Source organism: Carassius auratus, unplaced genomic scaffold (assembly GCF_003368295.1).
Source record: "Carassius auratus strain Wakin unplaced genomic scaffold, ASM336829v1 scaf_tig00017026, whole genome shotgun sequence".
Classification (NCBI taxonomy): Eukaryota; Metazoa; Chordata; class Actinopteri; order Cypriniformes; family Cyprinidae; genus Carassius; species Carassius auratus.
In genome coordinates, this window is record NW_020524730.1 from 7082 (window position 1) to 31245 (window position 24164).

The window sequence follows — 24164 nt, forward strand, 5'->3', positions numbered from 1 at the left end:
TTACCCCACTTGCCATACACATCAGTCACATGGCACTCAAAATTGCTTGTAAAACCTTGCAAGGACACATTTCCAAACACTGTCTGTGTGACTGTGTGAAAAAAAAAAAATGAAAATGGTACAGAAATTCATTTGCGTGGCTCCACAGTCCTGTCGAACACATCCTCTTATCCATAAACCTTCATTAAATATGGATCTCATTGTAAATCATGTGCATGTGAAGGGCAGAAGATATCAATTTGCTAAATGACTTCAAAAATCTCTTTATGATTTACCCTGACGAAAGGGGGTTGTGTTCATATTATATATATATATATATATATATATATATATATATATATATATATATATATATATATATATATATATATATATATATATATACAGTACAGACCAAAAGTTTGGAAATATTACTATTTTTAATGTTTTTGAAAGAAGTTTCTTCTGCTCATCAAGCCTGCATTTATATGACCAAAAATACAGAAAAAACAGTAATATTGTAAAATATTATTACAACTTAAAATGATAGTTTTCTATTTTAATATACTTACAAAAAATAATTTATTCCTGTGATTCAAAGCTGAATTCTAAGCATCATTACTCCAGCCTTCAGTGTCACATGTACTATCAAGGCTATCAAATGATAACTTAGAAATCATTCTAATATTCTGATTTATTATGAGTGTTGGAAACAGTTCTGCTGTCTAATATATTTGATGAATAAACGGTTAAAAAGAACTGCATTTATAAAAAAAATAATAATAATAAATAAAAAAATTCTAATAATATATATTCTAATAATATATTTTCTTTACTATCACTTTTTATCAATTTAACACATCCTTGCTGAATAAAAGTATTGATTTTATTTAAAAAGAAGAAGAAAAAAATACTGACCCCAAATTACTGACCAGTAGTGTATATTGTTTTTACAAAATATTTATATTTTAAAAACATAGCTTCTTTTTTATATTCATCAAAGTATCCTAAAAAAGTATCACATGTCCTGAAAAATATTAAGCAGCAGAACTGTTTCCAGCTTTGATAATGAATCATCATATTATAATGATTTCTAAAGGATCATGTGATAATGATCCTTAAAATTCAGCTTTGCATCACAGTAATAAATGATCATTTAAAGTATAATACATTTATAAACAATTATTTTAAATTAAATAAATAATATATTAAATTAATAATATATCACAATATTACATTTTTTTCTGTATTTTTGATCAAATAAATGCAGACTTGATGAGCAGAAGAAACTTCTTTCAAAAACATTAAAAATAGTAATGTTTCCAAACTTTTGGTCTGTACTGTTTATATACAGTATATAATATCCTCTTTATTTTTGGCACACAACCCCCTTTCATCAGGGTAAATCATAAAGAGATTTTTAAAGTTATTTTGCAAATTGATATCTTCTGCCCTTCACATATACATGGAGAGAACATGCAACACAACAGAACATTATTTGCACTATTTTTACTGTTTATGTTTTATTTTCTGCCCAACGGAGCTGCTGAATGATGTTTAATTATAATGTTATTGGATTAATTAATGTTTTATCTGTCTAATAAAACATTTCTGAATGCTTCTGAACACAAAGCTATGATATGGCATTATCAATCAAGGCTGGATTGATTGGAATAACAATATATACAGTTCTTTGTAAAAGTATTTCTGGTATTTCCATCAACAAAAAATGGTTTTAAGTCAGTTATTTCTATCTTTTGCCGCAGTGTATCAGTAGTAAATATCAGTTTTGGAGACACTGCCACAGTTCTTCTGGATTGAGTCTGTCTCAATATATTCTGTTTCTTCATGTTTTTCCAGACAGACTGGATGATGGTGAGATCAGATCTCTGTGTGGAGCACTGGCTGCTGTCAGACTACTACACCAAAATCACACAGGGTTATTACAATTAATAGCAAAAATAATGTTTGGAAATGTAAACTGATATTTCCTACTGACACATAATATGAGCATAATAGACTTAAAAAAAGAAAAAGAACCTTCAATATCAATAGTATCGGCGCCATAGTTTTATATTCATATTTGACTGCAAAAGAAAGGCTGATCTGTTAATCATTACATAATGCATCTGAATGTCTACAGAGCCAAATGCACCACGGAACTCACTGACAGTCACTCTTTAAATCTAGTGATGACTACAGCAGTTCAATGATAACGTTTTTTATAGGCTCTGACAGAGAGAAAAGCTAACTAAAGATAAGGTATTCTTGACTGCACTGGAGGGTTTGTTATCCACTATCTTTTCATCCGCATTATTACGAGCTCAGCATTCAATGCGGTCACTTCTTAGGAAACTACAGTAGCATGTATCAGTCATCCCGCAGAAGCACACAGAGACGAAGTTCTACATGTCATTTTCTCAAATGTAAGTGCCGGGCTCAGTATGACATTTTAAGTTGGAGCTCGTGAAAAAGGCTTTTGGCCAGAGGCAGGAATTTCTGTCTCATTGTAAGGATTAGAATAGTGCAGTGCAGTAAGTACTTCATATCTCTCATGGCAAGAATTTGCCCTGAATTTGCAAGCTGCGTGAGACATCTTGACACTGTAGATTTCAGACCCTTTCAACTAAACTGCACATTTCTTTTCAAAACACACAATTTTCATGTTTTTATGCACGTACATATTGAAATATGGTGCACAGAGAACAATTTGTTCTTCACATCCAACCAGTTTTGTTGTAATCTAAACGGAATTAAGATATTGTTCATGGTCTCTTTTCATTTCAGAAATAAACTGAGCAAGCTTGCAAAAACTTAATAGTTAACTCTCATCTCCATTTACTAGGCAAATGGCAATCTGCCAATCCATTATCTGTCTGCTCTACAAAATCAGTGAACCTTAGATGCTCATCTTTACATGTGACCTATATCTTCTCTGGGGGCCTATCAGCAGCACAGCCTCATACTGCTGAGTTGAACTACAACTACATGTAGCAATGCTACAAATGCTCTAGCTAACAAAACACATACACACAAGGCCTACAATTAACAATCGTCATTGGTTTGTTCAATCTCAATAATTTTATAAATTAAAAAACAACAATAATAAAAGCAATTAAATGTGTTTGCCCAGTTTATTTTGCATGTTTTTAACTAAATAATGCAAATGAAGGTTTATGGCTGGTAAAAAAAAATATTTATGGCGTGTAATTCTTTTAAAGATACCCGCCTTTGGCAGGTGTGGCAAAATGTCGTTTTAGGCACAGTCATATAATTGATTTATTTGATACTTTCTCGTAACAGTTGTAATGGTTATCGCTGCTGAAATCCCTTTGGTTCTAGCTCGATTTCACACTGTTGTGTTTGGCACTGAAAATTACCATCATTGTTATCAACATTTACTTGACAGATTCATATTCCTGTCACTTTCTTAAACTGTGTCACGACTACTAAATAGAGACTTTTCATTAAAACATTCTCAGCCACATCTAATGTGCCTGTACATTTAGTACGAGCGAACGGGCGGAAAAGAGTGAGATTTTTCACAGATGAAGTGTGGCCCTGTACCTCCATCACCATCACCACCCCTGCAGTGCCTAGCACCGTGTGAAATCGTGATCCAGGCTGCAGTCGGGCCCCGGCGGGGCAGTAGCGACGTACCTTTGTTCATGTCAATCAGCTGTTTCTTCTTCTGCTGTCGCTCTAGCTTCTCTCGCTCAGCTTTCTCTTTTGCCAGCTTGGCTCTCTTGATCTTCTCCTCCATCTCCCTCTTCTTGTGGTTCTCCCGCACAGCATCCTGAAGTGTCAGAGAGAGAGAGAAACAATGAAATTAGATGGCAATTGAGTAGAGAGGAAAATTCCAGCACAATTCTATCGCTGAACAAAAAGTATAGACAGCACTAGTAATAAAGGTGAATCCACACACACTGAGGACAATGCTAAGCTGCAGGCACACACTGAATCTACACCTGCTGAACTCCACACAATCCAAACGTCTTGTTATTTATGAAAGGGAAAATATGCCTGAGGTGGATGCCTTACATTTTAACACGAAAACAACACATCATTTGATACACTTTAGTGAAAAGTATTTGCTAGAAAAAAAAAAAAGAAAAAAAAAAATAATAATAATAAAATACAAAAGTGTCAAGAATTTTGCAAATTCAGAGCAATTTTTTTTTTGCCATAAGAGATTGCAAAGCGCTGCCTTGTTTTTTAAAGTGTATAAAACATATTACACACACACACACACACACACACACATATATATATATATATATATATATATAAAGAGAGAGAGAGAGAGAAAGAAAATAAAGAGAGATTTTTTTTGATTTTCACAATCAATTTATTATAAAATTTTTAATATAACACTTTACACACACTTGGAAAAAAAAAAAAAAAAAAAAAAAAAAAAAAAAAAAAAAAAAAAAAAAAAAAATTATATATATATTACATTAAATCTCTTGCAAAGACAATTTCTTCATTTTCAACTGAAACCAGAGCATAATTACAACACCACTGAGTTTCAAAAACCTTTAACGTACTCATCAATTTATGAAAATTAAAATCAATAAGTATTCTTGATTTTACCATATTTTTAAAAACTAAAACAACATCTTGTCCTGACTTCTCTTCAATCTTATTTCTCCTAGTGATATAAACAGCATATTTTGCTTGTCCCACAATAAAATTGATGACTTGACATTTGAACTTTTGTTTTGAATTGTAAAAAAAACCCAAAATATAATTTTGTTTTGAAAAACTAGTATTAAAATAATCTAAAAAAACACTTAATAAGTCAAAAAGAGGGTTTAGTCGCTTACAATACATGAAGCAATGAAAAATAGTCTCTCGTTCTGAACAAAAAGGACATTTGTCGCTTACAGTGGGGTTTAAAATAGACACAAATGCATTTACAGCAATGGCTCCATGTAAAATCCGCCACTGCAAATCACCAATATTCTTTTTTAATGGTGGTTTGTAAAGTGCTCGCCAGACAGGTTTAGTTTCAGAATTGATTCCTAATTTTTCTCTCCATACTGTATCTGTTTTAGTACTTAAATTTTGCTGATGAGTAACTTTAACAATGCATTTATATAATATTTTCCCTTCTACTGTACAAAAATCAATATAATCATTACTTCCAAAATTGAACAGGGGGCTATTAAAACAAAACTCATCTATTACAGGGAAAATTTCAAGTTCAGGAAAAAGATCTTTACTATCAGGGCTTAAAGTCCCTGCACCAAAACTCTTGTAAAAGTATCTTCTCTTCATCAGTTAAAATCATAGTTATTTTTTCTAGAAATTTTTTTACAAACCGTATTGATCGAACTCCTAATAGGTTAGCTACTTTTTCAGCTCTCAGTAAATTATAACCTGATTCATTTATAATGTGTTTTAGTTTAAAAACCTTTTTATTACATAATAAATCTGTTAAACCAGGAAAATCTTCTGCCGAAGTATCAAACCTAGCTCCAAAAACAACTGGTTCTTCCAATAACCAATGAAGAGAAGTTGCTGGTTCCATCCAGCGATGTTTAAAGAAACCCCACACTTTGAACAGATTTTGATAGAAAGAAGGAATTTCATTAAAAGTCAATCTTTTATGGTCCATTAGAAACAATGTTAAATCCACTTCCATATTGCCAACTCTTCTCAAGATACTTAAGGCCAGTGGTCTCCACACCAATGAATAAGGTCCCATCATAAGTTTCTGTATATATTGGAGACGGTAAGTGGCTCTTCTACAAGCGAGATTTACAAGACCTTGACCTCCTTCCTCTTTGGGCAAAAAGAGAATGCTTTGAGGAGTCCAATGATACTTGTCCCAAAAAAAGTTCACCAGTTCTCTTTGAATATTAACAAGGAGTCCGTTTGGAGGGTCAACACAAGCAAGTTTATGCCATAGTGAGGATGCCACAAGATTATTAATTATAAGAATACGTCCTCTATAAGATATCTGAGGCAGCAACCATTTCCACTTTTCCAATCGACCTTTTATTTTCTCTATTAAACCTTCCCAATTTTTCCTAATAAAGTTTTCATTTCCTAGATAGACACCAAGGTATTTTAAACCTCCTCTTTTCCAAATCAGTCCTCCAGGTAAAGCAGGAAGATCTCCACTCCAACTTCCCACCATTATAGCTTCACTTTTCCTCCAATTTACTTTGGCAGAGGAAACTAGTTTAAAATCATTTACAATTTTTTCTAGCTTAATAACATCTTCCTTCTCATTTACAAAAACAATAACATCATCAGCATATGCAGAAAGGTGTAAAGAATTATTACAATCAGGAAAACTCAAACCTTTTAAATGAATTCGTAGTTTTTGCAGTAAGGGTTCAATTGCCAGGGAGTACAACATACCAGACATAGGACATCCCTGCCTGACCCCCCTTTCAACTTTAAAAGGAGCACACAAACCACCATTAATTTTAAGAACACTCTCAATGTTACAGTACACAGCCTTTATCATTGATATAAACGTATCGTTAAACCCAAAAGCCTTTAAAGTACTCCATAGAAACAAATGTTCAACTCTGTCGAATGCTTTCTCTTGATCAAGAGAAATCATTCCAGAGTTAATTCCCAGGAGTTTAGAAGCATCAAAAACATCTCTTATTAAAGCAATATTATCAAAAATAGACCTGTTGGGAATACAGTAAGTCTGATCACAGTGTATCAATTTGCTTATAATTTTACTAAGTCTCATAGCTAAAGTTTTGGACAAAATTTTGTACTCTGAACATAAAAGTGAAACAGGGCGCCAATTGCTGATATACTGAAGATCCCCTTTTTTGGGTAACAGTGTAATGACTGCTCTTCTGCAGCTTAGAGGCAATAGTCCTCTTTTCAGACTGTCATTAAAAACTGTCAGCAGATCTTCTCCTATGACGGGCCATAGAGTCTTATAGAACTCAACAGGCAGCCCATCAATTCCTGGAGATTTACCATTATCCAAGCTCATCATGGCAGTATAAAGCTCTTTCAATGACAACGTCTGTTGTAGATCATTGTTAGACTCTTCATCCACCTTTGGCAGTCCTTCAAGAAAATGATCAGCCTCTGCACCCCATTTCCTCAGTTCAGATTTATAAAGGTCAGAAAAAAACTCTACAGCACAGCAACGTATGTCAGCAGGCTCAGTTAGTTCTTGTCCTGTAGCTGAGCGTAAAGTATGGATCATTTTACTTTGACCTTTTTTAATTTCTAAATTAAAAAAGAATTTTGAGGGAGCATCCATTTGTGCCACAGTTTGAAACCGTGACCGGACTAAAGCTCCCTTTGCTTTAACTCCCAACAGGTCTACCAAAATAGATTTCTTTTCTTTCAGATCATCAATATGTTTTCTGTTGTTTTTTTTTGATGCTAATAAATCTTGTAAAACAGTAATTTCCGTCTCTAAAATCTTCATTGACTGGGCTAGGTCTCGAGTAACATTAAGAGTGTACTTTTGACAAAAATCTCTAATAAGAACTTTTCCACAATCCCACCATTGCGATAAAGATACATAAAAATGTTTTTGCTGCTTAAAAGTTTTCCAAAAAAAACTAAAATTTTCTAAGAATTTTTCATCATTCAGCAATGAAGTATTAAAAATCCAATAAGCACTTTTATACTTAACACATTTAAACAAAACACTACACAGAACTAAGCTGTGGTCAGAAAAACCCACTGGAATAATTTTACAGAACTTAAAAAGATTTCGTTGATGTTGAACACTATATATTCTGTCAAGCCTTGCTAAGGATATATAATTTTCAGTACTATGAGCCCAAGTATACTGTCTAACATCTTGATTCATATTTCTCCAAATATCACATAAATCATGTGTTTCAATTAATTGTATAAGTATTTTCTGAGAAGCAGCATGTGGTTCTATATGATTTCTATCTAACTTAGAATTTGCGGTACAATTAAAATCCCCACCTATAAATAACATATCATCTGGATTTAAGTCTTTTAAGACAGCATCCACCTTATCAAAAAACAAAACTCTTTCTAACCCCTTTGTAGGAGCATATAAATTCAAAAGCACCATGGTAACTTTCTCATATTTTACTTTGATCTTTAACAAACGACCACCAATTATTTCTTCAACTTCACAAGACAAAGGTAAAATGTGTTTTGAAAACAAAACAGCAACACCTCCACTAACAGAGGATTTATGACTTAGGACAATCTGTCCATCCCATTCTCTTTTCCAGTCGTTCTCATTTTTAAAATCACTGTGTGTTTCTTGTAAAAACAAAATATCAATTTGCTTTTGTCTACTAAATTCATATAACATCATTCTTTTATAACCATCTCTGGCACCATTTAAATTTAAAGTTCCAATTTTAAAATTTGTCATATTTATTTTAGAGACAAGAAAAAAAAATAAAAAAGTTGCCAAAAAAACTATTTTTGGCAAAATTTTAGAAGTTGACAGCTTCATCTTTATTACATTTTTTTTTCAGTTTGTTCACCAATTTTCTAAGACGATAAATCTCCACATCTTGAAAAGCTCCCTCTTTTATTAGATACCTTACATCATTAATAAATTGCTTACTATCAGGGAAGAAATCTTCTACTTGCACTCCTTTTACTCCTTTTGTTTCTTGCAGAAATTTGCTAATATCATTAGCACTATACAAGCAGATCAAGGTTTCATTTTGGGAACTTAGAGACAGATTTGAACATTGAGATATATTGGAATCAGAGGAATCTCCATCACTATCTGATGCCACACTCTCTTCACCACCCTCATCTTTCTTTACTTGTTTAAGTAACTTTTCTTTTCCACCACTTTTTTTCTTTCTTTTAACTGGGATCTTGAAAACAGATTTTGCTTCATTCTCAAAAACTACAGCATTTTCTTGCATATCCATTTCAACAACATCTGTTATGCAAACGTTCTCAGAAGGTTCAGCCTGCTCATAAGGCCTAGCGAATTCATCATTTTTACTAGACATGGTAACAATCTCAGACTCAGTTTTATCAGATCTTAACTCAGCAGCCACAACTGCAACCGGCCCAAGCTCACCGGCTTCGACCACTGACACACCAGCAATGTCAGTGTCATTTACGATCTCAGCCAGCGGAACAACAGACACCCCCATTTCAGTGCTTGTGTTCACAGCTGCATTTTCCTTTTTATTCGGACAATCACGAACAAGATGTCCAATCTTACTGCAATTAAAACATTTAATCGTAGTATCAGATGTTGCAAACACTGTATAATCGAAACCATCAATTTTGAACTTGAACACCAGATCAATCTCATCAATTCCGTTTTTCAACACCATGAAAACTTGTCTTCTAAACGAGACTAAATGTTTCACCAAAGGTGATTTGCACCCAAGAGGAATTTTCTTTATTGATGAAACCAGTTTTCCATACCGAGATAACTCTTGCACCAGTATATCGTCATTAATAAACGGAGGCACGTTGGACAGAATGACCTTTTTGGACGGGCTACTCAACGGTAAAACACTCACGAGTGAACCGTTCAACACAACGCCACTTTGGACAACTTCATTTGCCTTCTCAATTGATTTAAAAAAGATAACAATTGCACTATTCATTCGCGATGCAGAGACAATATAATCATGTCCCACAATCTCTCCCACGGCTAAACATACCTGCTCCACGTTAATCTTAGACTCCACCTTCACTCCATGTCGGCGGGTTAAATCTTTAAAACTCATCGTGTTTTGGTTCGTCATGCCTCCCAGCGCAACGCTGGTTGCAGACGGAAAAAAAGCTTTTAACTCTAACCGATCCAAACACAACAAAACATACAAACAAACACACAGCTCCAAATACAAAAGCACGATGCAGTCACCCTTACCACGCTCAGTTCATGTACTCCGACAGAGAGGAAAAAAAAAAAAAAAAAAAAAAAAAAAAAAAAAAAAAAAAACAACCAAACCGAAAGAAAAGAAAAGAAAAGAAAAGAAAAGAGAAAGAAAAACAAACGTTTTTGCCACAGCGGGCAAAAAACCAGCTTACATTCACCACGCGCTCTCCAGTCTCGCTCAACAGACGCCCACGCATGCGCACGAAAGAGAGAGAGAAACAGATAGATAGATAGATAGATAGATAGATAGATAGATAGATAGATAGATAGATAGATAGATAGATAGATAGATAGATAGATAGATAGATAGATAGATAGATAGATAGATAGATAGATAGATAGATAGATAGATAGATAGATAGAAAAAAGGTCTAAATACAATAACAGAAAACTTTCTAAATTTTTACAAATGAGAAGAATTTCTTTCTTTCTTTCTTTCTTTCTTTCTTTCTTTCTTTCTTTCTTTCTTTCTTTCTTTCTTTCTTTCTTTCTTTCTTTCTTTCTTTCTTTCTTTCTTTCTTTATAAACAAATAAGCATATGGATGTCCCCTAAATTTGATTTGGGTGGCTTAATCAGATTTGGCTCATTTCTGATTACAAATTTGGTCCCAAGATACAAATAAATAAAAAAGTGCACACATACACACACACTTCACTCACTTTCAACTTCATTTTACCAAATTTTAATTCCCAAATCTGCAAGGAAATTGAAAAGAAAGTTCCCAGATTTCATCTGCTCTTGAGTTAAAGGGACACAGTTGCAGCCTTTGTGCTTACAGCAAAAGAAACAATGAGTGTTGAGAAGAGGAAGCAGACAGACATTGTCTAATTGAACATCAAGATGGCTCCTGATACTGCAGTTGTCCCCACTGAGCTACAATATCCATACGCATTAATATGGAAGCAGATAACACGGCGTCCATCCGGCATATTTCCAGCGACTGAATGCCAGGATGTTGCTCCGGCAATGCTGGCAGGGCATCAGTGAGTGGGAGAGAGGCCTGTTTACAGAGACACAGAGATATCGTCCTTCTCCTCTCTTCCTCTGTAAATGCCATAGAGGTGTCAGGCAGTATAAAGACGGCGAGAGATCTGGACGGAGACGCTCAGAGGGCACGGAAACACAGCAGAGAAGAGAGAATAAGCCTCTTCTACATAACCTTTCCAGCACAGCAAAGGTCTCTTCACCCCAAGCCTGCACCACTAACCTGACAGGCCTTGCCTTAAAGGCAGGAATGAGTGTTTTGTGTATGCGTATATGTATGTGTGTCTTGTTCTTTCTTGGTATGATATAATGAGTGTCGACAGTCTGGCCCTTTCAGACTCCCTTAGGGTTTCCGACGTGTGTGTTGTGTTTGGTGTTGAGACACAAGGATCATGGGTACAGTGTGGGAGGAGAAAAGTACAGCTAATCATGGAGGTCAATAGTGGAATTGCCGTCAAACCCGAGAACAGGAAAATACAATCCACATGCTCACCGTCTTTTCTTGAGACGACAAGATCAAGGATGAACATATGAAAGAGAGAGAGAGAGAGAAGCAACTGTTCCAAATTTGCATTATGCTACAAAACTATAAGTCAGCGATGAATAAACACAATACTTGTTCTAATAAAAAACTAATTGAGTCAGCATGCATATGGCCGTCTATTCAAAGAGTGCGAAAAAGAATTCTATATTCATCTATTCATGACACGGTGTGACAACAAACATTAGCATAAACAATTCTTCCTGTTATTGTGATTTCGCATTTTCAAACAGAGCATTATGAAGCCACTGGATTATGGGTCTCCAAAACTGACAGCTCAATCTCAGTCTTGTAATTGGAGATAGCATCAAACTCGTCGTCAAGCGCTGGAATCCTTAATTGAAAAATCATTTATTCATAGCGACAAAAATAATTCCTGCTGGCAAAAGTTTTTCATAAACAAACAAACAATTCTGACTGCAAACACGATTACACAAGATAATTATCTTACTCTCATCAAACATGCAAAAACCCTAATTATCATGGCAACAAACATGCTTTCAACCCTTTTCCTCATCCAATTAGCCTGGGGCAGTATTTATGATTTTATCAATTTTCTTAATTGTGTTTTAGGTATTAAGAAGCTTTACATGAGATAAACAACACCCAGAGGGAGTGCTTCTGAATTTTATTCTCATAGCGCAAAACGATCCCACTATTGACTACAAAGGACAGAATCGTATTAGAATAAAGCAAGAATGATGGTGGGATGTGTTTCTACATGCAGCATATACGTTTGCTTAAGAGAATAAAATGCACAATTTAGCCCATTATCATGTTCTTGCTCATGGATGGCCCTGGAAAGCATTCATCCGAGCCGCACGGTCTCACGGAAATGTGTTTCTTGTGGTCACAGTGCCTCTGACTGTTGCTAATTCAAATCGCATCCCCATCGGTCCTCCCTGCCTAGGAAAGCTGATATCTCACGGCTGCAGATATGCTCTTTACAAACGAAAGGTGAAGGTTAGTTTAAAAAGAAAAAGATAGATAGAAGTAAACAGGAAGGATTGGAATCCACAAGAAGTCCTGTGGTTGTCAGTGGTGGCCACCAATCAATATGTTAAGGCAAATTAGGCCGGATAATTGTGTTTGCACACGAAATAATCCAAAGTCATTAAGAAAGCTGATTACAGGGGAAGAAGTCTTCCTTAAAAGTCTTTTGGTTAATTGGAGTACTCATGATGGGTTATTTAAAAATGAGAGAGACGGCGCTCAATCTGTCTGTCTTTAAAAGTACGTCGTAGCAAAAAAAAAACTATTTATTCACACTCATGCCTTTTCAAACCTGTATGACTTTGTTTATTTTGTGGAACCAAGAAATAGAACAAAAATTTGTCTGGACAAAAAGAGTTCTTCTTTTGTATTCTGAAGAAGAAAAGAAGTCATACAGGTTTGGAACGACATGAGGGTGAGTTTTCATATTTGATTGAATTTTTTTTTTTTTTTAAACCCCTAAGTTAGTAGAAGGATTCATATGAATAAAACCAGACACACAAAATATTAACAATTTATAAATACATCCATCTTTGAGTGAAGAAATGTGGGAGGATTTCAAGTTTCAGCTGGATGAATCACTAACTATCTGCCAATATGAAAGACGATGATAAACAAGCAATTTACATCTAACACCAATCAACACGCCTGGCAGAAGCACATTTCATGGAAAAACGTTGTTGTGCAATCTCTAGATTGGTAAGGCAATGCTCGGCTTTCCACAGTAGTGTTTGCACTACTCCAGGAGAGGGATTGCTGTGGAATTGAATTTGCCAATATGGACTCCATCTACCACGGGTGTGTTTATGCATGCTGGCAAGCACAGGATAGGATGGTGTCCTTCCAGGCAGCCACTGAGGACTAGATGTCTTTGTAAATATATTCGCTGGGTACATCTGCACTAGAGTGACACTAAGGAAGCACGCTCTTGCTGCAATCCTGTGTTGTGGAGGTGGCTTTGTAGTCTCTCCTGTTTGCCCAGCTTCAGAATAGAATATCTGAATAGCCTTGTCTTCCACACATGGACAAAAAAGGGTGGCTCATCCCACTGCCAGGGCGTCTATAATTCATATTCGGTTTTCTTTTTTTGGGGTTGGAATCATCATATATGCATTGCCCTACATGCAATGCATTCACACTTGGCTTCCGGAAAGCGAAAGAAAGAGAGTGAGTGAAATGGAGGACAAAAATCCACACCACAGATGGGCTTATTTGGCCAACACAAAATGTACACTAACTGAACCACATTTGATGATTTTTGAGTTAGTTATTTATTTATTGGATCATATCCCCCATTAGTTTTCAACAGGCTGTGAGAGGCCAACAAAATTGCCAAGAGTGAAAAGTGGCCGATGTTGTGTGTGTTGACTCAAATATTAGACTAATCTGAAGGGACACTCCATTGGGTTTGATTGTGATTACTTGCAGTAGCTGTGCCGTGGAAATGAAAAAGCAGCAGTGATGACATCACACTATATCACAATCTCCATTACTAGAATTATCATTATTTCCAGAGCTGACATAATAGATAAAGCCAATGGCCCTCGATGACTGTTTTGTGCCAGCAGCACGTATTCGGACAGATATGCACGCTCACCAATGCACACACATGCTCTCTATTGATTAGCTGAGTCACGCTTGTCATGCACCATCACTGTGGCTCAACCTCTGCTGACTTAATTGGTGTAATCAGTGGTTCACTCAATTAACAAGTGAGAATGTTAGTTCACCACCATCTGCTGTGCTCTGATAAGGCATTAATATACTGATATTCATCCACAGCCGCTAGTCAGGATTACATACAGAAGATGACGACGCAGTGGGAGTTTCTCTCACTCTCTCTCTAGTTCAAATCTGGCAGCGCACTGGATAAACTGATAGGACGATCTGAAACAAATTTCACATGCTGAAATCAAATATAATTTCTATTGACCCTGAAAAGAAATTGAGCTAACAGATTCTTTTATCTGAGAGGGAGCGCTTCATGAGAACTGGCAGGCGGGCGCTGTTTTTGTCCTACCAAATGAATGTGTCACTCATACAGCAATTTAACATACAGCAATGCGGGTCATTGCTGAGGATAAATGTTGATAAAACTAAGAGGTGCCATAAATATGCTATGGTGGAATGTATTTTATGTGGAAGGCTCTATCATGAATAGAAATACATTTAATAACCTTTCTCTTTCAAAAACAGTCACAAAGTACATTTGGAAATATGTGGTTAACATCATGTCATAAGGCAACGTGATGTGACAAGCAATTTAATGGATCTAGCCATATTTGCGGTTTATTGTAGAGTTATGAGCAGCAGGCTTTTGGACCAGCGGTTCCAAATGGCCTTCCCAGCAAAACCAAGCGAGTGAAAAAAATTTTCTGATTGGCCAGTTACAGCCAACAACTTTTATAGCTTGTCAGTTTATCATGTGATAACACAATATAACCTTACCAGCCCTCAGCTCTTACTAATGTATATGGATTTTTGACATGACAAAGAAAGAAAGAAAGAAAGAAAGAGTCATTTCCATTCAGGAGGAGTAAAAAATCCACAAAGGGAAGGTGCCACTGGATATCCAGCCATGTTTGTGTTCTCCACCAGCTCTGCTCTTCCCAGCATTCAAGCAACGTGTCATGTGTTGCTAGACTTTGATCTGGGCGAATGAAAGTTGGTTTTTATATTTGCTTGTGAGAGGGGGTGAGCGAGAAGCCACAGACAAGGAGATCTTGCCATTCACTGTAATGGGTTTTGGAGACTTTGAGCACACCTTCTGGACATCATGTTATCCCTTAAGCAAAAGAAGCAAGAGAAATATAGGCAGAAGCAAGAGAAACACTGTTTTGTGTTGAGGCGTTGTGCTCTCCTACTCAAGCCAATATTAAGAAATTACCCAAGAAATTAATTCAAATATATAGAGAGAGTGGACATGTTCTTTGAACTGGACTGCAACTGGAGTTTCATGTAATGTTCTCCATTCAATAGAAATCCTCAGCATGTGCAGCAAAATAAATCAATATATTAAAAACTTATTTTCTAGTTTACTTTTAATTTCTGGGTGAAAACTACTAGTGCACATACAAATTACTAATTAAATTTATTATTATAATATTAACAGCTATTGTATAAATTATTATGAAATATCAATATTCAAGTATTATAAAATGTATACTAAAATAAATATTTTACATACAAGTTTGAAATACTCTTTTTAAAATATTAGTTTTGTGAAAAAACATATTTATAATTAAATAACAAATAGAAATAACAATTTTACACCCACAAGTCAAGACTCATTTCCTGTAAAGTTTATATTCTGTATAAAAGCTTATATTCTGCAAATATTCTGCATAACATTTTTCATAAAGTTTCATTTGTATAATCCCTAAAACCCATGTAGGTAATAAGCAAATACAAGCCGGGCTCTAAGTACCTAAATATCAATTAGCTGAAAATCTCCTATCTTCTTTGTACAGTGAGAAGTACTTGAAACGCCTCCCTTGGTTTCACACTCAGTCTTGATAAATCCCATCCTATCAGCAATAACCTAGTCCTACCTGCCTAAACCCCAAGCAGGTTTAAGTTTATTTTTTTTTTGGTGACAGGAAGGAGGCGTTGCCTTGATATCCGCCAAATACAGAAGCTAATAAACTCTGAAAGGATAAGACGCTTCTGAGACTCTTTTATCTGCATAGGAGCCACACGTTTGGTAATGCATTATACATTCCATTCTCAGCACAGTTTATGTATGCTTTAATCTGCCCAGTAAGCCTGTCCTTCCATCTCCTCACCCCATGAGGAAAATGTCTTTATCAAATGTGATAAATAAGCACTTAAGACAAGGCCAGCAGCTTTAGTTTGGAGTAGTATGCTCTTACTTTAAACTATGTACTGATAAAAACTGTTTACATATATGAAGAAGAGAAAGTGATGAAGTTAGAAAGAGAATTGCGCTCTCACATTCCAAGTGATAGAAGTTGCCAAAGCAATCCAAAACCTAATCAGACAGCCATCCAGCAACCCTGACCTGTTCTGTCTAGCTGTGGAGAAAGCATTGGCAGTATTAACTAGAATATTATCTGCACCTGCTCTCGAGGACTCTTTTGGAAAGTCAGATTTATACGCATTAGAGAAAGAACAAAATATTCAACTCTCTTCAGCCTTGAGGAGTGCAAAGAGCAGAAGAATAAAAAGCACTCTTCTGAGGATAAATAAGTGACAGTGCTGCTGTACTCACCATGAAGAGGTTGCGGAAGCTAGCCAGGTCTCCGAAGAAGTCCTCGATGCTGACGGTGTGGGGGTCGAAGGCAAAGTAGCTCCCTAGGCTCTCGTAGAGCTTCTGCATATTCTTGTGCATGGTGGAGAGCTTCTCATACTGCTCTCGCGAATGCTTGGAGAAGCCGTGGGAAGGATACGGTTAAGGAAGGATAAGAGTTAAAATGTTAAAACACAAGGGCTTGTACAGTGATGGATAAACAACGACAAACAAAGCAACTAGCTGCCCTCCAAATCCTGCCCGCAATCCTTCAACAAAGAGGTCACCTGCAGGAAAATTGAGAAAAACCACCACTTCTCTGCAGAGGTCAAGCGAGACGAACAGAGGCATTCAATAACCTCTCCATCTAAATTTGGAGTCATTGGCGCACTGAGCTATTAGCACAGGTGCAGGAGTGATAGAGGAGCGTTTCACAGTCTGGGGGACTAACACAGATGCTGGAGGGAATAGCTGATTGCAGTCATTGTTTCATTGTTTTTCAAAAGAAGAGTGGGGGTCAGCGAGAGCTGAACCCCTATGAGAGTTGCGCTCTGTAATTTAAAGAGCAGATGAAGGCACATTCTCTCAGTGAATGGCTATTGACAGCTCCTGTCGGGGATGTGCTATCTTGCAGCTCTCATGAACCGCACACACATAGACAAACAAACAGGTAGAATGTGTCAATAGAGCCTCGCTTTCTGTGATTTAGCTGCACGTATTCAGCCCCCATTTCCAGGCGATTGTGTTTCCTGGATTCAAAGTAGTGCTGATGGCCAGAGTCTGGCCTTTTGAAGGAACAGAGAAGCTATATAAAAGCCATGCATGGCATTTTATTCAAGCAGTTCATATCAACCGCTCAGATGTGAGTCAGATTGTTTAACAGTCATTATAGGATAGGAATACTGTCCCCAAAACATCTCTCTACAACAGGTTGAATGGAACCATCAAATTCTATTCTTCTTGTTTTCTGATGAGGAATTGAACTCAAAGGAAAGGATTTGCCTTATCATTAAAGCTGAAGTGTTTCCCTTATAAAGAATATGTAGAGTCAAAAATGCCAGTTGTAGATTAATTTCCCCATAAAGTATAAATACTGTGGCTCTGCAACACTATCAAAATATTGTTCTGTTTGTTTGAGTTTGACCACCATGCCAAGACCGAAACACTTAATCTGGGGATGGACTATCTGTTTGTCCAACTAATAGCAGATGGGCAGAGAGTTCAGGAAACCTGCATGAAAATGATCATTATTTATCATTACAAATGCATTTGGTGACACTAGAGGTGCAAAAACATCATTTCAGCCTGTAAAGAGCTAAATTATTGAGGTTTCATCAAGTGCAGTAAAAAAGGTTGAATTCTTGTTCAACATGCATATAAGGACTTTTATGCGATATATTAAGGTGTTAAGCAGAAAATTGTAAATTTGAAAATGTAACAGTTATTGCACGATAAAATGTAAACCTAATTTGGATATAAATGCATCAATCTTCTGTGACTCTCCTTAATATTTTACATAAAAATTAACATTTCAACAAAAAAATTTAATTCAACAGATTTCAAAATGTATGAAATTTTCATAACTTCGTAGTAAAAAAAATAAAATAATAATAAAACAATAAATAAATTACATTGATTGCTGGGGTAATTATCATTGTATTACCTCATTTAACCCATTTTATCATTCCATTTCACCCATCCGTTAAAAATAATTATATGTGCCATATGTGCCTGTGATGGTGAGTAAAGATTACAATAAGAAGAGCATGAGACAAATATAAGGGATAGTGTATACTCAGTGCTGACCTATTATATTGCTACGGCTTACACAAACTGTACTCTATTCTCACAATCCCAGCCATTCACCGCGGGAGCCCTAAAAGCCCAAGTGGAAACTGTGTTTGAGTCTGAATACCTGCAATAGTTTCTGAATGTGCACACATCCTTGTCCTTGGGGCTGAGTTTTATGAGCTCTTTTGACAAGTGCAAAATGACTTCCTATTTCTTTCAAGCCGAAAAATGAAGCAAAAATCCTCAACAGGTTGTGTAATGTTTTCAGCCCCACATACTTTAATATCTTGTATTTGAGCAAGCTCTGCTTAAGATGAGGAATGTGGATATAGCAAAATCAAAGCAACAGAGCTTTGTGGTTTAGTCTCAATTGGATACAGTGACAAAAATACTGCCTGTACCTGAAAGAAAGTTTTTGAGTATATGTGGGTGTGTTTGACAACAGCTCATCACAGTCTTACATAGTTCCACTGGACTGGGCCAAGCCCTCACTGGCTATTATTTCCACATCATAGATTTTGTCACATTGACAAAGGCTGACATGCACAGTCCAATATCAGTCCCGGCTTCTCCTCCAAAAGCAATTCTTTCAACTCTTTTTCTTGCTTTTTCTTTGCCTCAATCTCGCTCTTTTCTGTTACCTCTGTAAGAACTTTCAAAGTACAATCTTCACACTTCTTTGTCACCTATGTCACCTCTGCTTCACATGCTGGGGTGGAGTGAAGTTCCTGGATAAAACATTATTCGCCGTCTGTTGGTTCTCTCTCTGTCTCTCTCTCTCCAGAAACACAAGTTTCCCCAGCAACATCCCATATTTCTCTATACAGAACGGATAGCAAAAAGTGTAAAAACTCCCTTTAACCTCATTACCTCATCAAGGAAGAGGATTAGGGCCAAGCCATATAAGAAAAATAAAACCATCTCGAGATTAAAGTCATAATAAAACAAGATTAAACTCTCTGTTTTTTTGAGTTATCAATTGGCTAACGAGTGTTTAATAATGATTTATTAATTGGGTAGGTAGAAAATAGGGAGGACTTGTTGTCCCAATAAGTTAGTGTCTATTATATCATTTTAATAAATAAAATAATTTACACTCTGTTTTATTGCATCCTGTAAATGTACAAAAATACTGAGGTGCAAATAGTATCTGTCACAATTTATAAAAATAAAGAGCATCTAATGACTATTTATGCTATTGCAAAGATCTGCTAATTTACATAGAATAAATAGAATCACATTTTTCACTTAGTGTAAAATAGCCTCTATGGCTAATGTACTTATAGTGTAAACAATATCTTCTGCTATTTTCACTCAGTGCAAACAGCTCGGGCCCTGAACTAAAACCATACAGCATTGCCATTAATGGCAGTACAGATAGCTACATTCTTTTCGTTCTATGTAAAATAGAAAAAGATCCTAAATAGCAAGTGAATTCATAAAAATGAGACTCAAACTCTAGTTGATCATGTCAGACTACTTTCAGGAGCTCCAATGCCACTGCAGACAATTATTGAAACATTCAAAAGAACATGACACAAATGTGTTTATTTTCAACTTTTTATTTAGACTTTACTCTTGAAATATTCAACATTTTATTTACACTTCATTAATGAAATTTAATTAGCTTATTCTCAACATTTTATTTTGATTTTTCATCAAAGTTGAATGAGTTTTTCTCAAAATACAATTTTCTCGTAATTTAATTAGTTTATTCTCAACATTTTAGAGTTTTGTTTCCTCTAAATTTAACAAGTTTTTTCTCGAAACATGATTTTCTTTTGCAGCATTATTTTATTTTTAAATTTACTGAGTTTAATCTCACATTACAATGACATTCATCTTGAGATGGTTTTATTTTTTTATTACTGCTTGGACCCAATCCTCTTTCGTATTTTACGTTATAAAACTACTTTAATGAAATTCCAACAGAGAAGCCTGGAGAAGAGATTCTGCACATCATCCATTCAGTATGATAAATGTTTAAAATTCTGTGAAACATTGAGAAAACAATTGTCTTATTCTAAAAAATGACCAGAAAGTAGATTCCGAACACTACCAGCGCTGAAGACTGCAATAAATTACCTTGTTTGTTTACCTGTGTGCTTGTATGAGTGAATAAAATGGTGCATGGCTCCCTTAGGCAAGGCCAAAAAGCCCCCTTAATAAATCTCCCCTAACCCACTTCCATTAATGTTTATTTAATGCTTTTCTATGTGCCTCCTGGCTCTATGCTGAAAGGCAGCAACTAAGCTTTTAGTGTGGATTGTCTTTCCCCCTCAAGCCCCACAGCCAAACTATATGCATCCCACCTTAGCTTGGAGTGGAAGATGACCGAATCTCACCAGGACAGCAACAGGGACTGCATTCATGGCTTTAGAGCACTCGGCCAAGCAGAATGGGGTGGAAAAGCATCCTTTTTTCTTTTTTATGGACAACTAATGGCATGTGTGTATATATATACACACACACACATATATATGTATATATGTATGGGCTTTGACAAAACAATTCAAAAGATATTTTGAGGAAAAAAAACAAAAAAAATTTATTAACCCTCTGGAGTCTAAGGGTATTTTTTTTGGGGTCTGGAGAAGTTTTGTCATGCCCTGACATATGTGCTTTTTTCAGTTTCTTATAAATATGTAAATGGGTAAAGTCTAATCTTACTGTAATCAGCACAAACTGGGCTATAATAATGTGAAATGCATGTATGTACATGATTGTGTTTTTGAGAACAAAAAAATGTTATGCGTGGTTAGTGAAAAACTAAAAATGTTAAAACACTTGAATAAGGCAAAAAAATAAATAAATTAAAAAAAAAACATTAAGAGCTGGTTCCCGGGATTTTTGAGAACTGGAGCTTGTAGCCTAGAATTTTTCTTTCTAAATTATGTGAATATCATCTTGTTTACTCACTCACAGAAAACAATATATTGATATAAAGACATTTTTTGTTGGTAAAAGTCATATGAGAGTAGGCGTCAACTATTATGAATTATCATTGTGATTTACACCTGAGAAGACAAAGGCCTGCATAATGAGCTGCATATTGAGCCGTTCAGTAAGTGTCACTGAGAGGGAAAGGTTACAAGAAAGACTCCTTCAAACGTATTTTATAATGTTAACTTCAAATAATACTTATAGTAATTAAAAAATGTGGATTGGATTGGATCTGGACAGGAAGGATAACTCTAGGAGGGGTGTGTCGCGATTGTGCCTTCTCACATCGCGATACAGGTTCGTGGACCTGCGTATGGCAATTTGATTTCATATTGCATATCGTTACAGCCCTAATATACATATACATATATATATATATATATATATATATATATATATATATATATATATATATATATATATACACAAACACACACACACATACATCAATCAAGCCTTGAAGTTCAGTCAAAAATTAAAACGTTTCGGCATATAATGCCATATGACAGTTTTGTGTTGGTAAATAAATATGGTAAATAAACTGTGAGAGAATTTTTATTTTGTGGTAAACTATCTCTTTAAATCATTGAATGGCACTTACTGTGTACTTGCATCATTTATGACAAGAAAATGAACAGTGCCACCCTGACTGAATAACTCTTAAATCACTTTTTAACCAGTACAGGTAACTGAAATTTGGTACAGGTACCCAACCGTATCTTTTTTCACTACTTTACTCTCTGTGAATTACAAAAACATTTATTTCTCAATTTCAACATTTTGAACAATAGGGCCCTGCAAACTATTTCTTTCTTTCTTTTTCCCAGATTTTTTTTTTTTTTTTTTTTTTGCAAATAAACTGAGGTTTACTGTTGAAATTAATACATGTAATGAAAATGGTGTGAATATTCCTTTAAAACATTTTTAATAGGCTAATAATTGTATTATATTTTTCCCTACAATTAAGTGATACATCTGGTAGTAATATTTATTTTTATCATTTAAATGTTTTATTTACATTTCATAAACCATATTGCCAACAATACCAAGCCAAGGGCCACTGGTATCAGATGGTATCACTGATTATAATAAGTTATATTGTATTTTGTTGCCTCACACCGTGATAGGCATAGAGCTGCGTTTGAATTTTCATGACATATTATTTGAAATTAGCATGGGCCAAACATCTTCCTCTGGCCCGCGGTCCCCCTAGTGTGGGACCCTGCAGTATGACAATGCTAGTTTTCTCAAATGAAACCGTAAAATTCTCAAGAAGTGACTCTCACAGCAGCTCTGGAGATCCCGCCCACGATCCCGTCCACTTTTTTTCAGAAACCGTATGGGCCTAGAAATTTAACCACACTTCAGAATATTTTAGCTTGCTTTGTGAGTTGTTTGAAGAAGTTGCAGGGGTGACATCACATCACAGGTTTCTCTCTTTCTCTCTCTGTAGCATTTGCGCCCAGATGCATTCTTAGGTAATGAAATTTGGCACTGATTGATTTAACATGAATTGGTACTCTGTAGTACAGACGCAATTCGGTCGGTACCCTTAAAAGTACAGAGTTCGGTACCCATCCCTAGTATTCAATAGATTATGGAGTAAAAATAATGGACTGCCTCATTAACATTCATCTCCATGAAACAATCGGAGTGCCAAATAATGATACTTCCCTTCAGGCAAACATGAATAAAAATAATAGAAGCCCATACCTCATGAACCAAAGAGTTTTTATCTGTTGCATGGAAACACTGGAGAAGAAAAAAAAAAGTTTGGTTCACTGTAAACCATGAAAAATATTTGAATTGTACCAAATTGAATGTCACAGTTCTCTGAATTCTTTGAGGGTTTCTGGACAGCATCCAAAGTAATTAGCACAACACCTTGGATGGAGCTCAACAAAATACCTCGGACAAGCTTCCCGCCACATGTCTTTCCAGGACGCTACCATCGCAGTCCTGTCTGCTCTTAAAAGCTGGCAACACAACCACGGCTGTCAGATAGTATCTCTGCCGCCTCTTCCATGCCTAATTATGGCATATTGTGCAGCTGTACGTGCAATCAAGCATCTGAACTCAATCAAAACCTTCGCTCAGACCCTGTTAGGGTACCTCTGGAAAATTTGGAGAGTACGCTACTGATTAATGGTATATTATTGACAGAAACTCAAGCCTAGAATGCAGTGATTTGAACAGTATGAGAACAGCCATGACTGAAACTAATTCTTTACAAGGGGAAAAGTAGGTAATTGCTCAGGCAGTAATGCAGCTGATGAGTATAGAGATTGTGATGACTCACTTTGTGTGGCTGTGGAATATCTGAGCAGAAAAGAAAAGAACGGTACATACTTCTGCTGATTCACCTGTTCTGGATTGTACACAAGATAGGGAGGCACATTGATTATTCTCTCTGAAATTGAAATGAAATAGAGGCCTTTGCGCAACGGTGTAGACAGACGACTGCTTGTCTTAGATAATGTCGCATTCACTTCACGGCCAGATATGTTAAAAATATTTTTTAGTTGTGCTTGGTAGCTTTTTAGATGTATCTGACAAAAACACCATCACATAGGAAAGGGGATTTCAAACTCAAAAGGACTATATGAAAATATGAAGATCTCATATTGAGAACTCCCTTCCTAAAATATACTGTATACAACTATTATTATAATTTTTATTTAAAAATGACTGTTAATGTCATGAGCCTGGTTTGACTCTAGTTTGCTTTTCTTTTCTATTTCTTGCTGTGCTTTCATATGCTCATCTGTTCGCGCTCACAATCAGCGCTCGCACTGATTGGGACTGCACCTGTTCCCTCTTTACACTGATTTTCCTC

General features: G+C 35.8%; 1 protein-coding gene across 5 annotated transcripts in view; it reads right to left on the reverse strand.

The window, feature by feature from the left end:
- Window positions 1-3185: 3185 nt before the first annotated feature.
- LOC113075386 (protein diaphanous homolog 2-like) overlaps window positions 3186-24164 on the reverse strand; it is a 335815-nt gene continuing 314836 nt past the window's right edge. For 3 of the 5 annotated variants that reach the window (XM_026248089.1, XM_026248086.1, XM_026248087.1), the window contains 2 exons: window positions 16577-16741; window positions 3186-3775 (listed from right to left, as the gene is read on the reverse strand). In XM_026248089.1, the coding sequence (XP_026103874.1) occupies window positions 3485-3775; window positions 16577-16741 (456 nt within the window). In that variant the 3' untranslated portion in view covers window positions 3186-3484. The remainder of the gene's footprint in view (window positions 3776-16576; window positions 16742-24164) is intronic. The other 2 variants (XM_026248090.1, XM_026248091.1) reach the window with 2 other exon arrangements.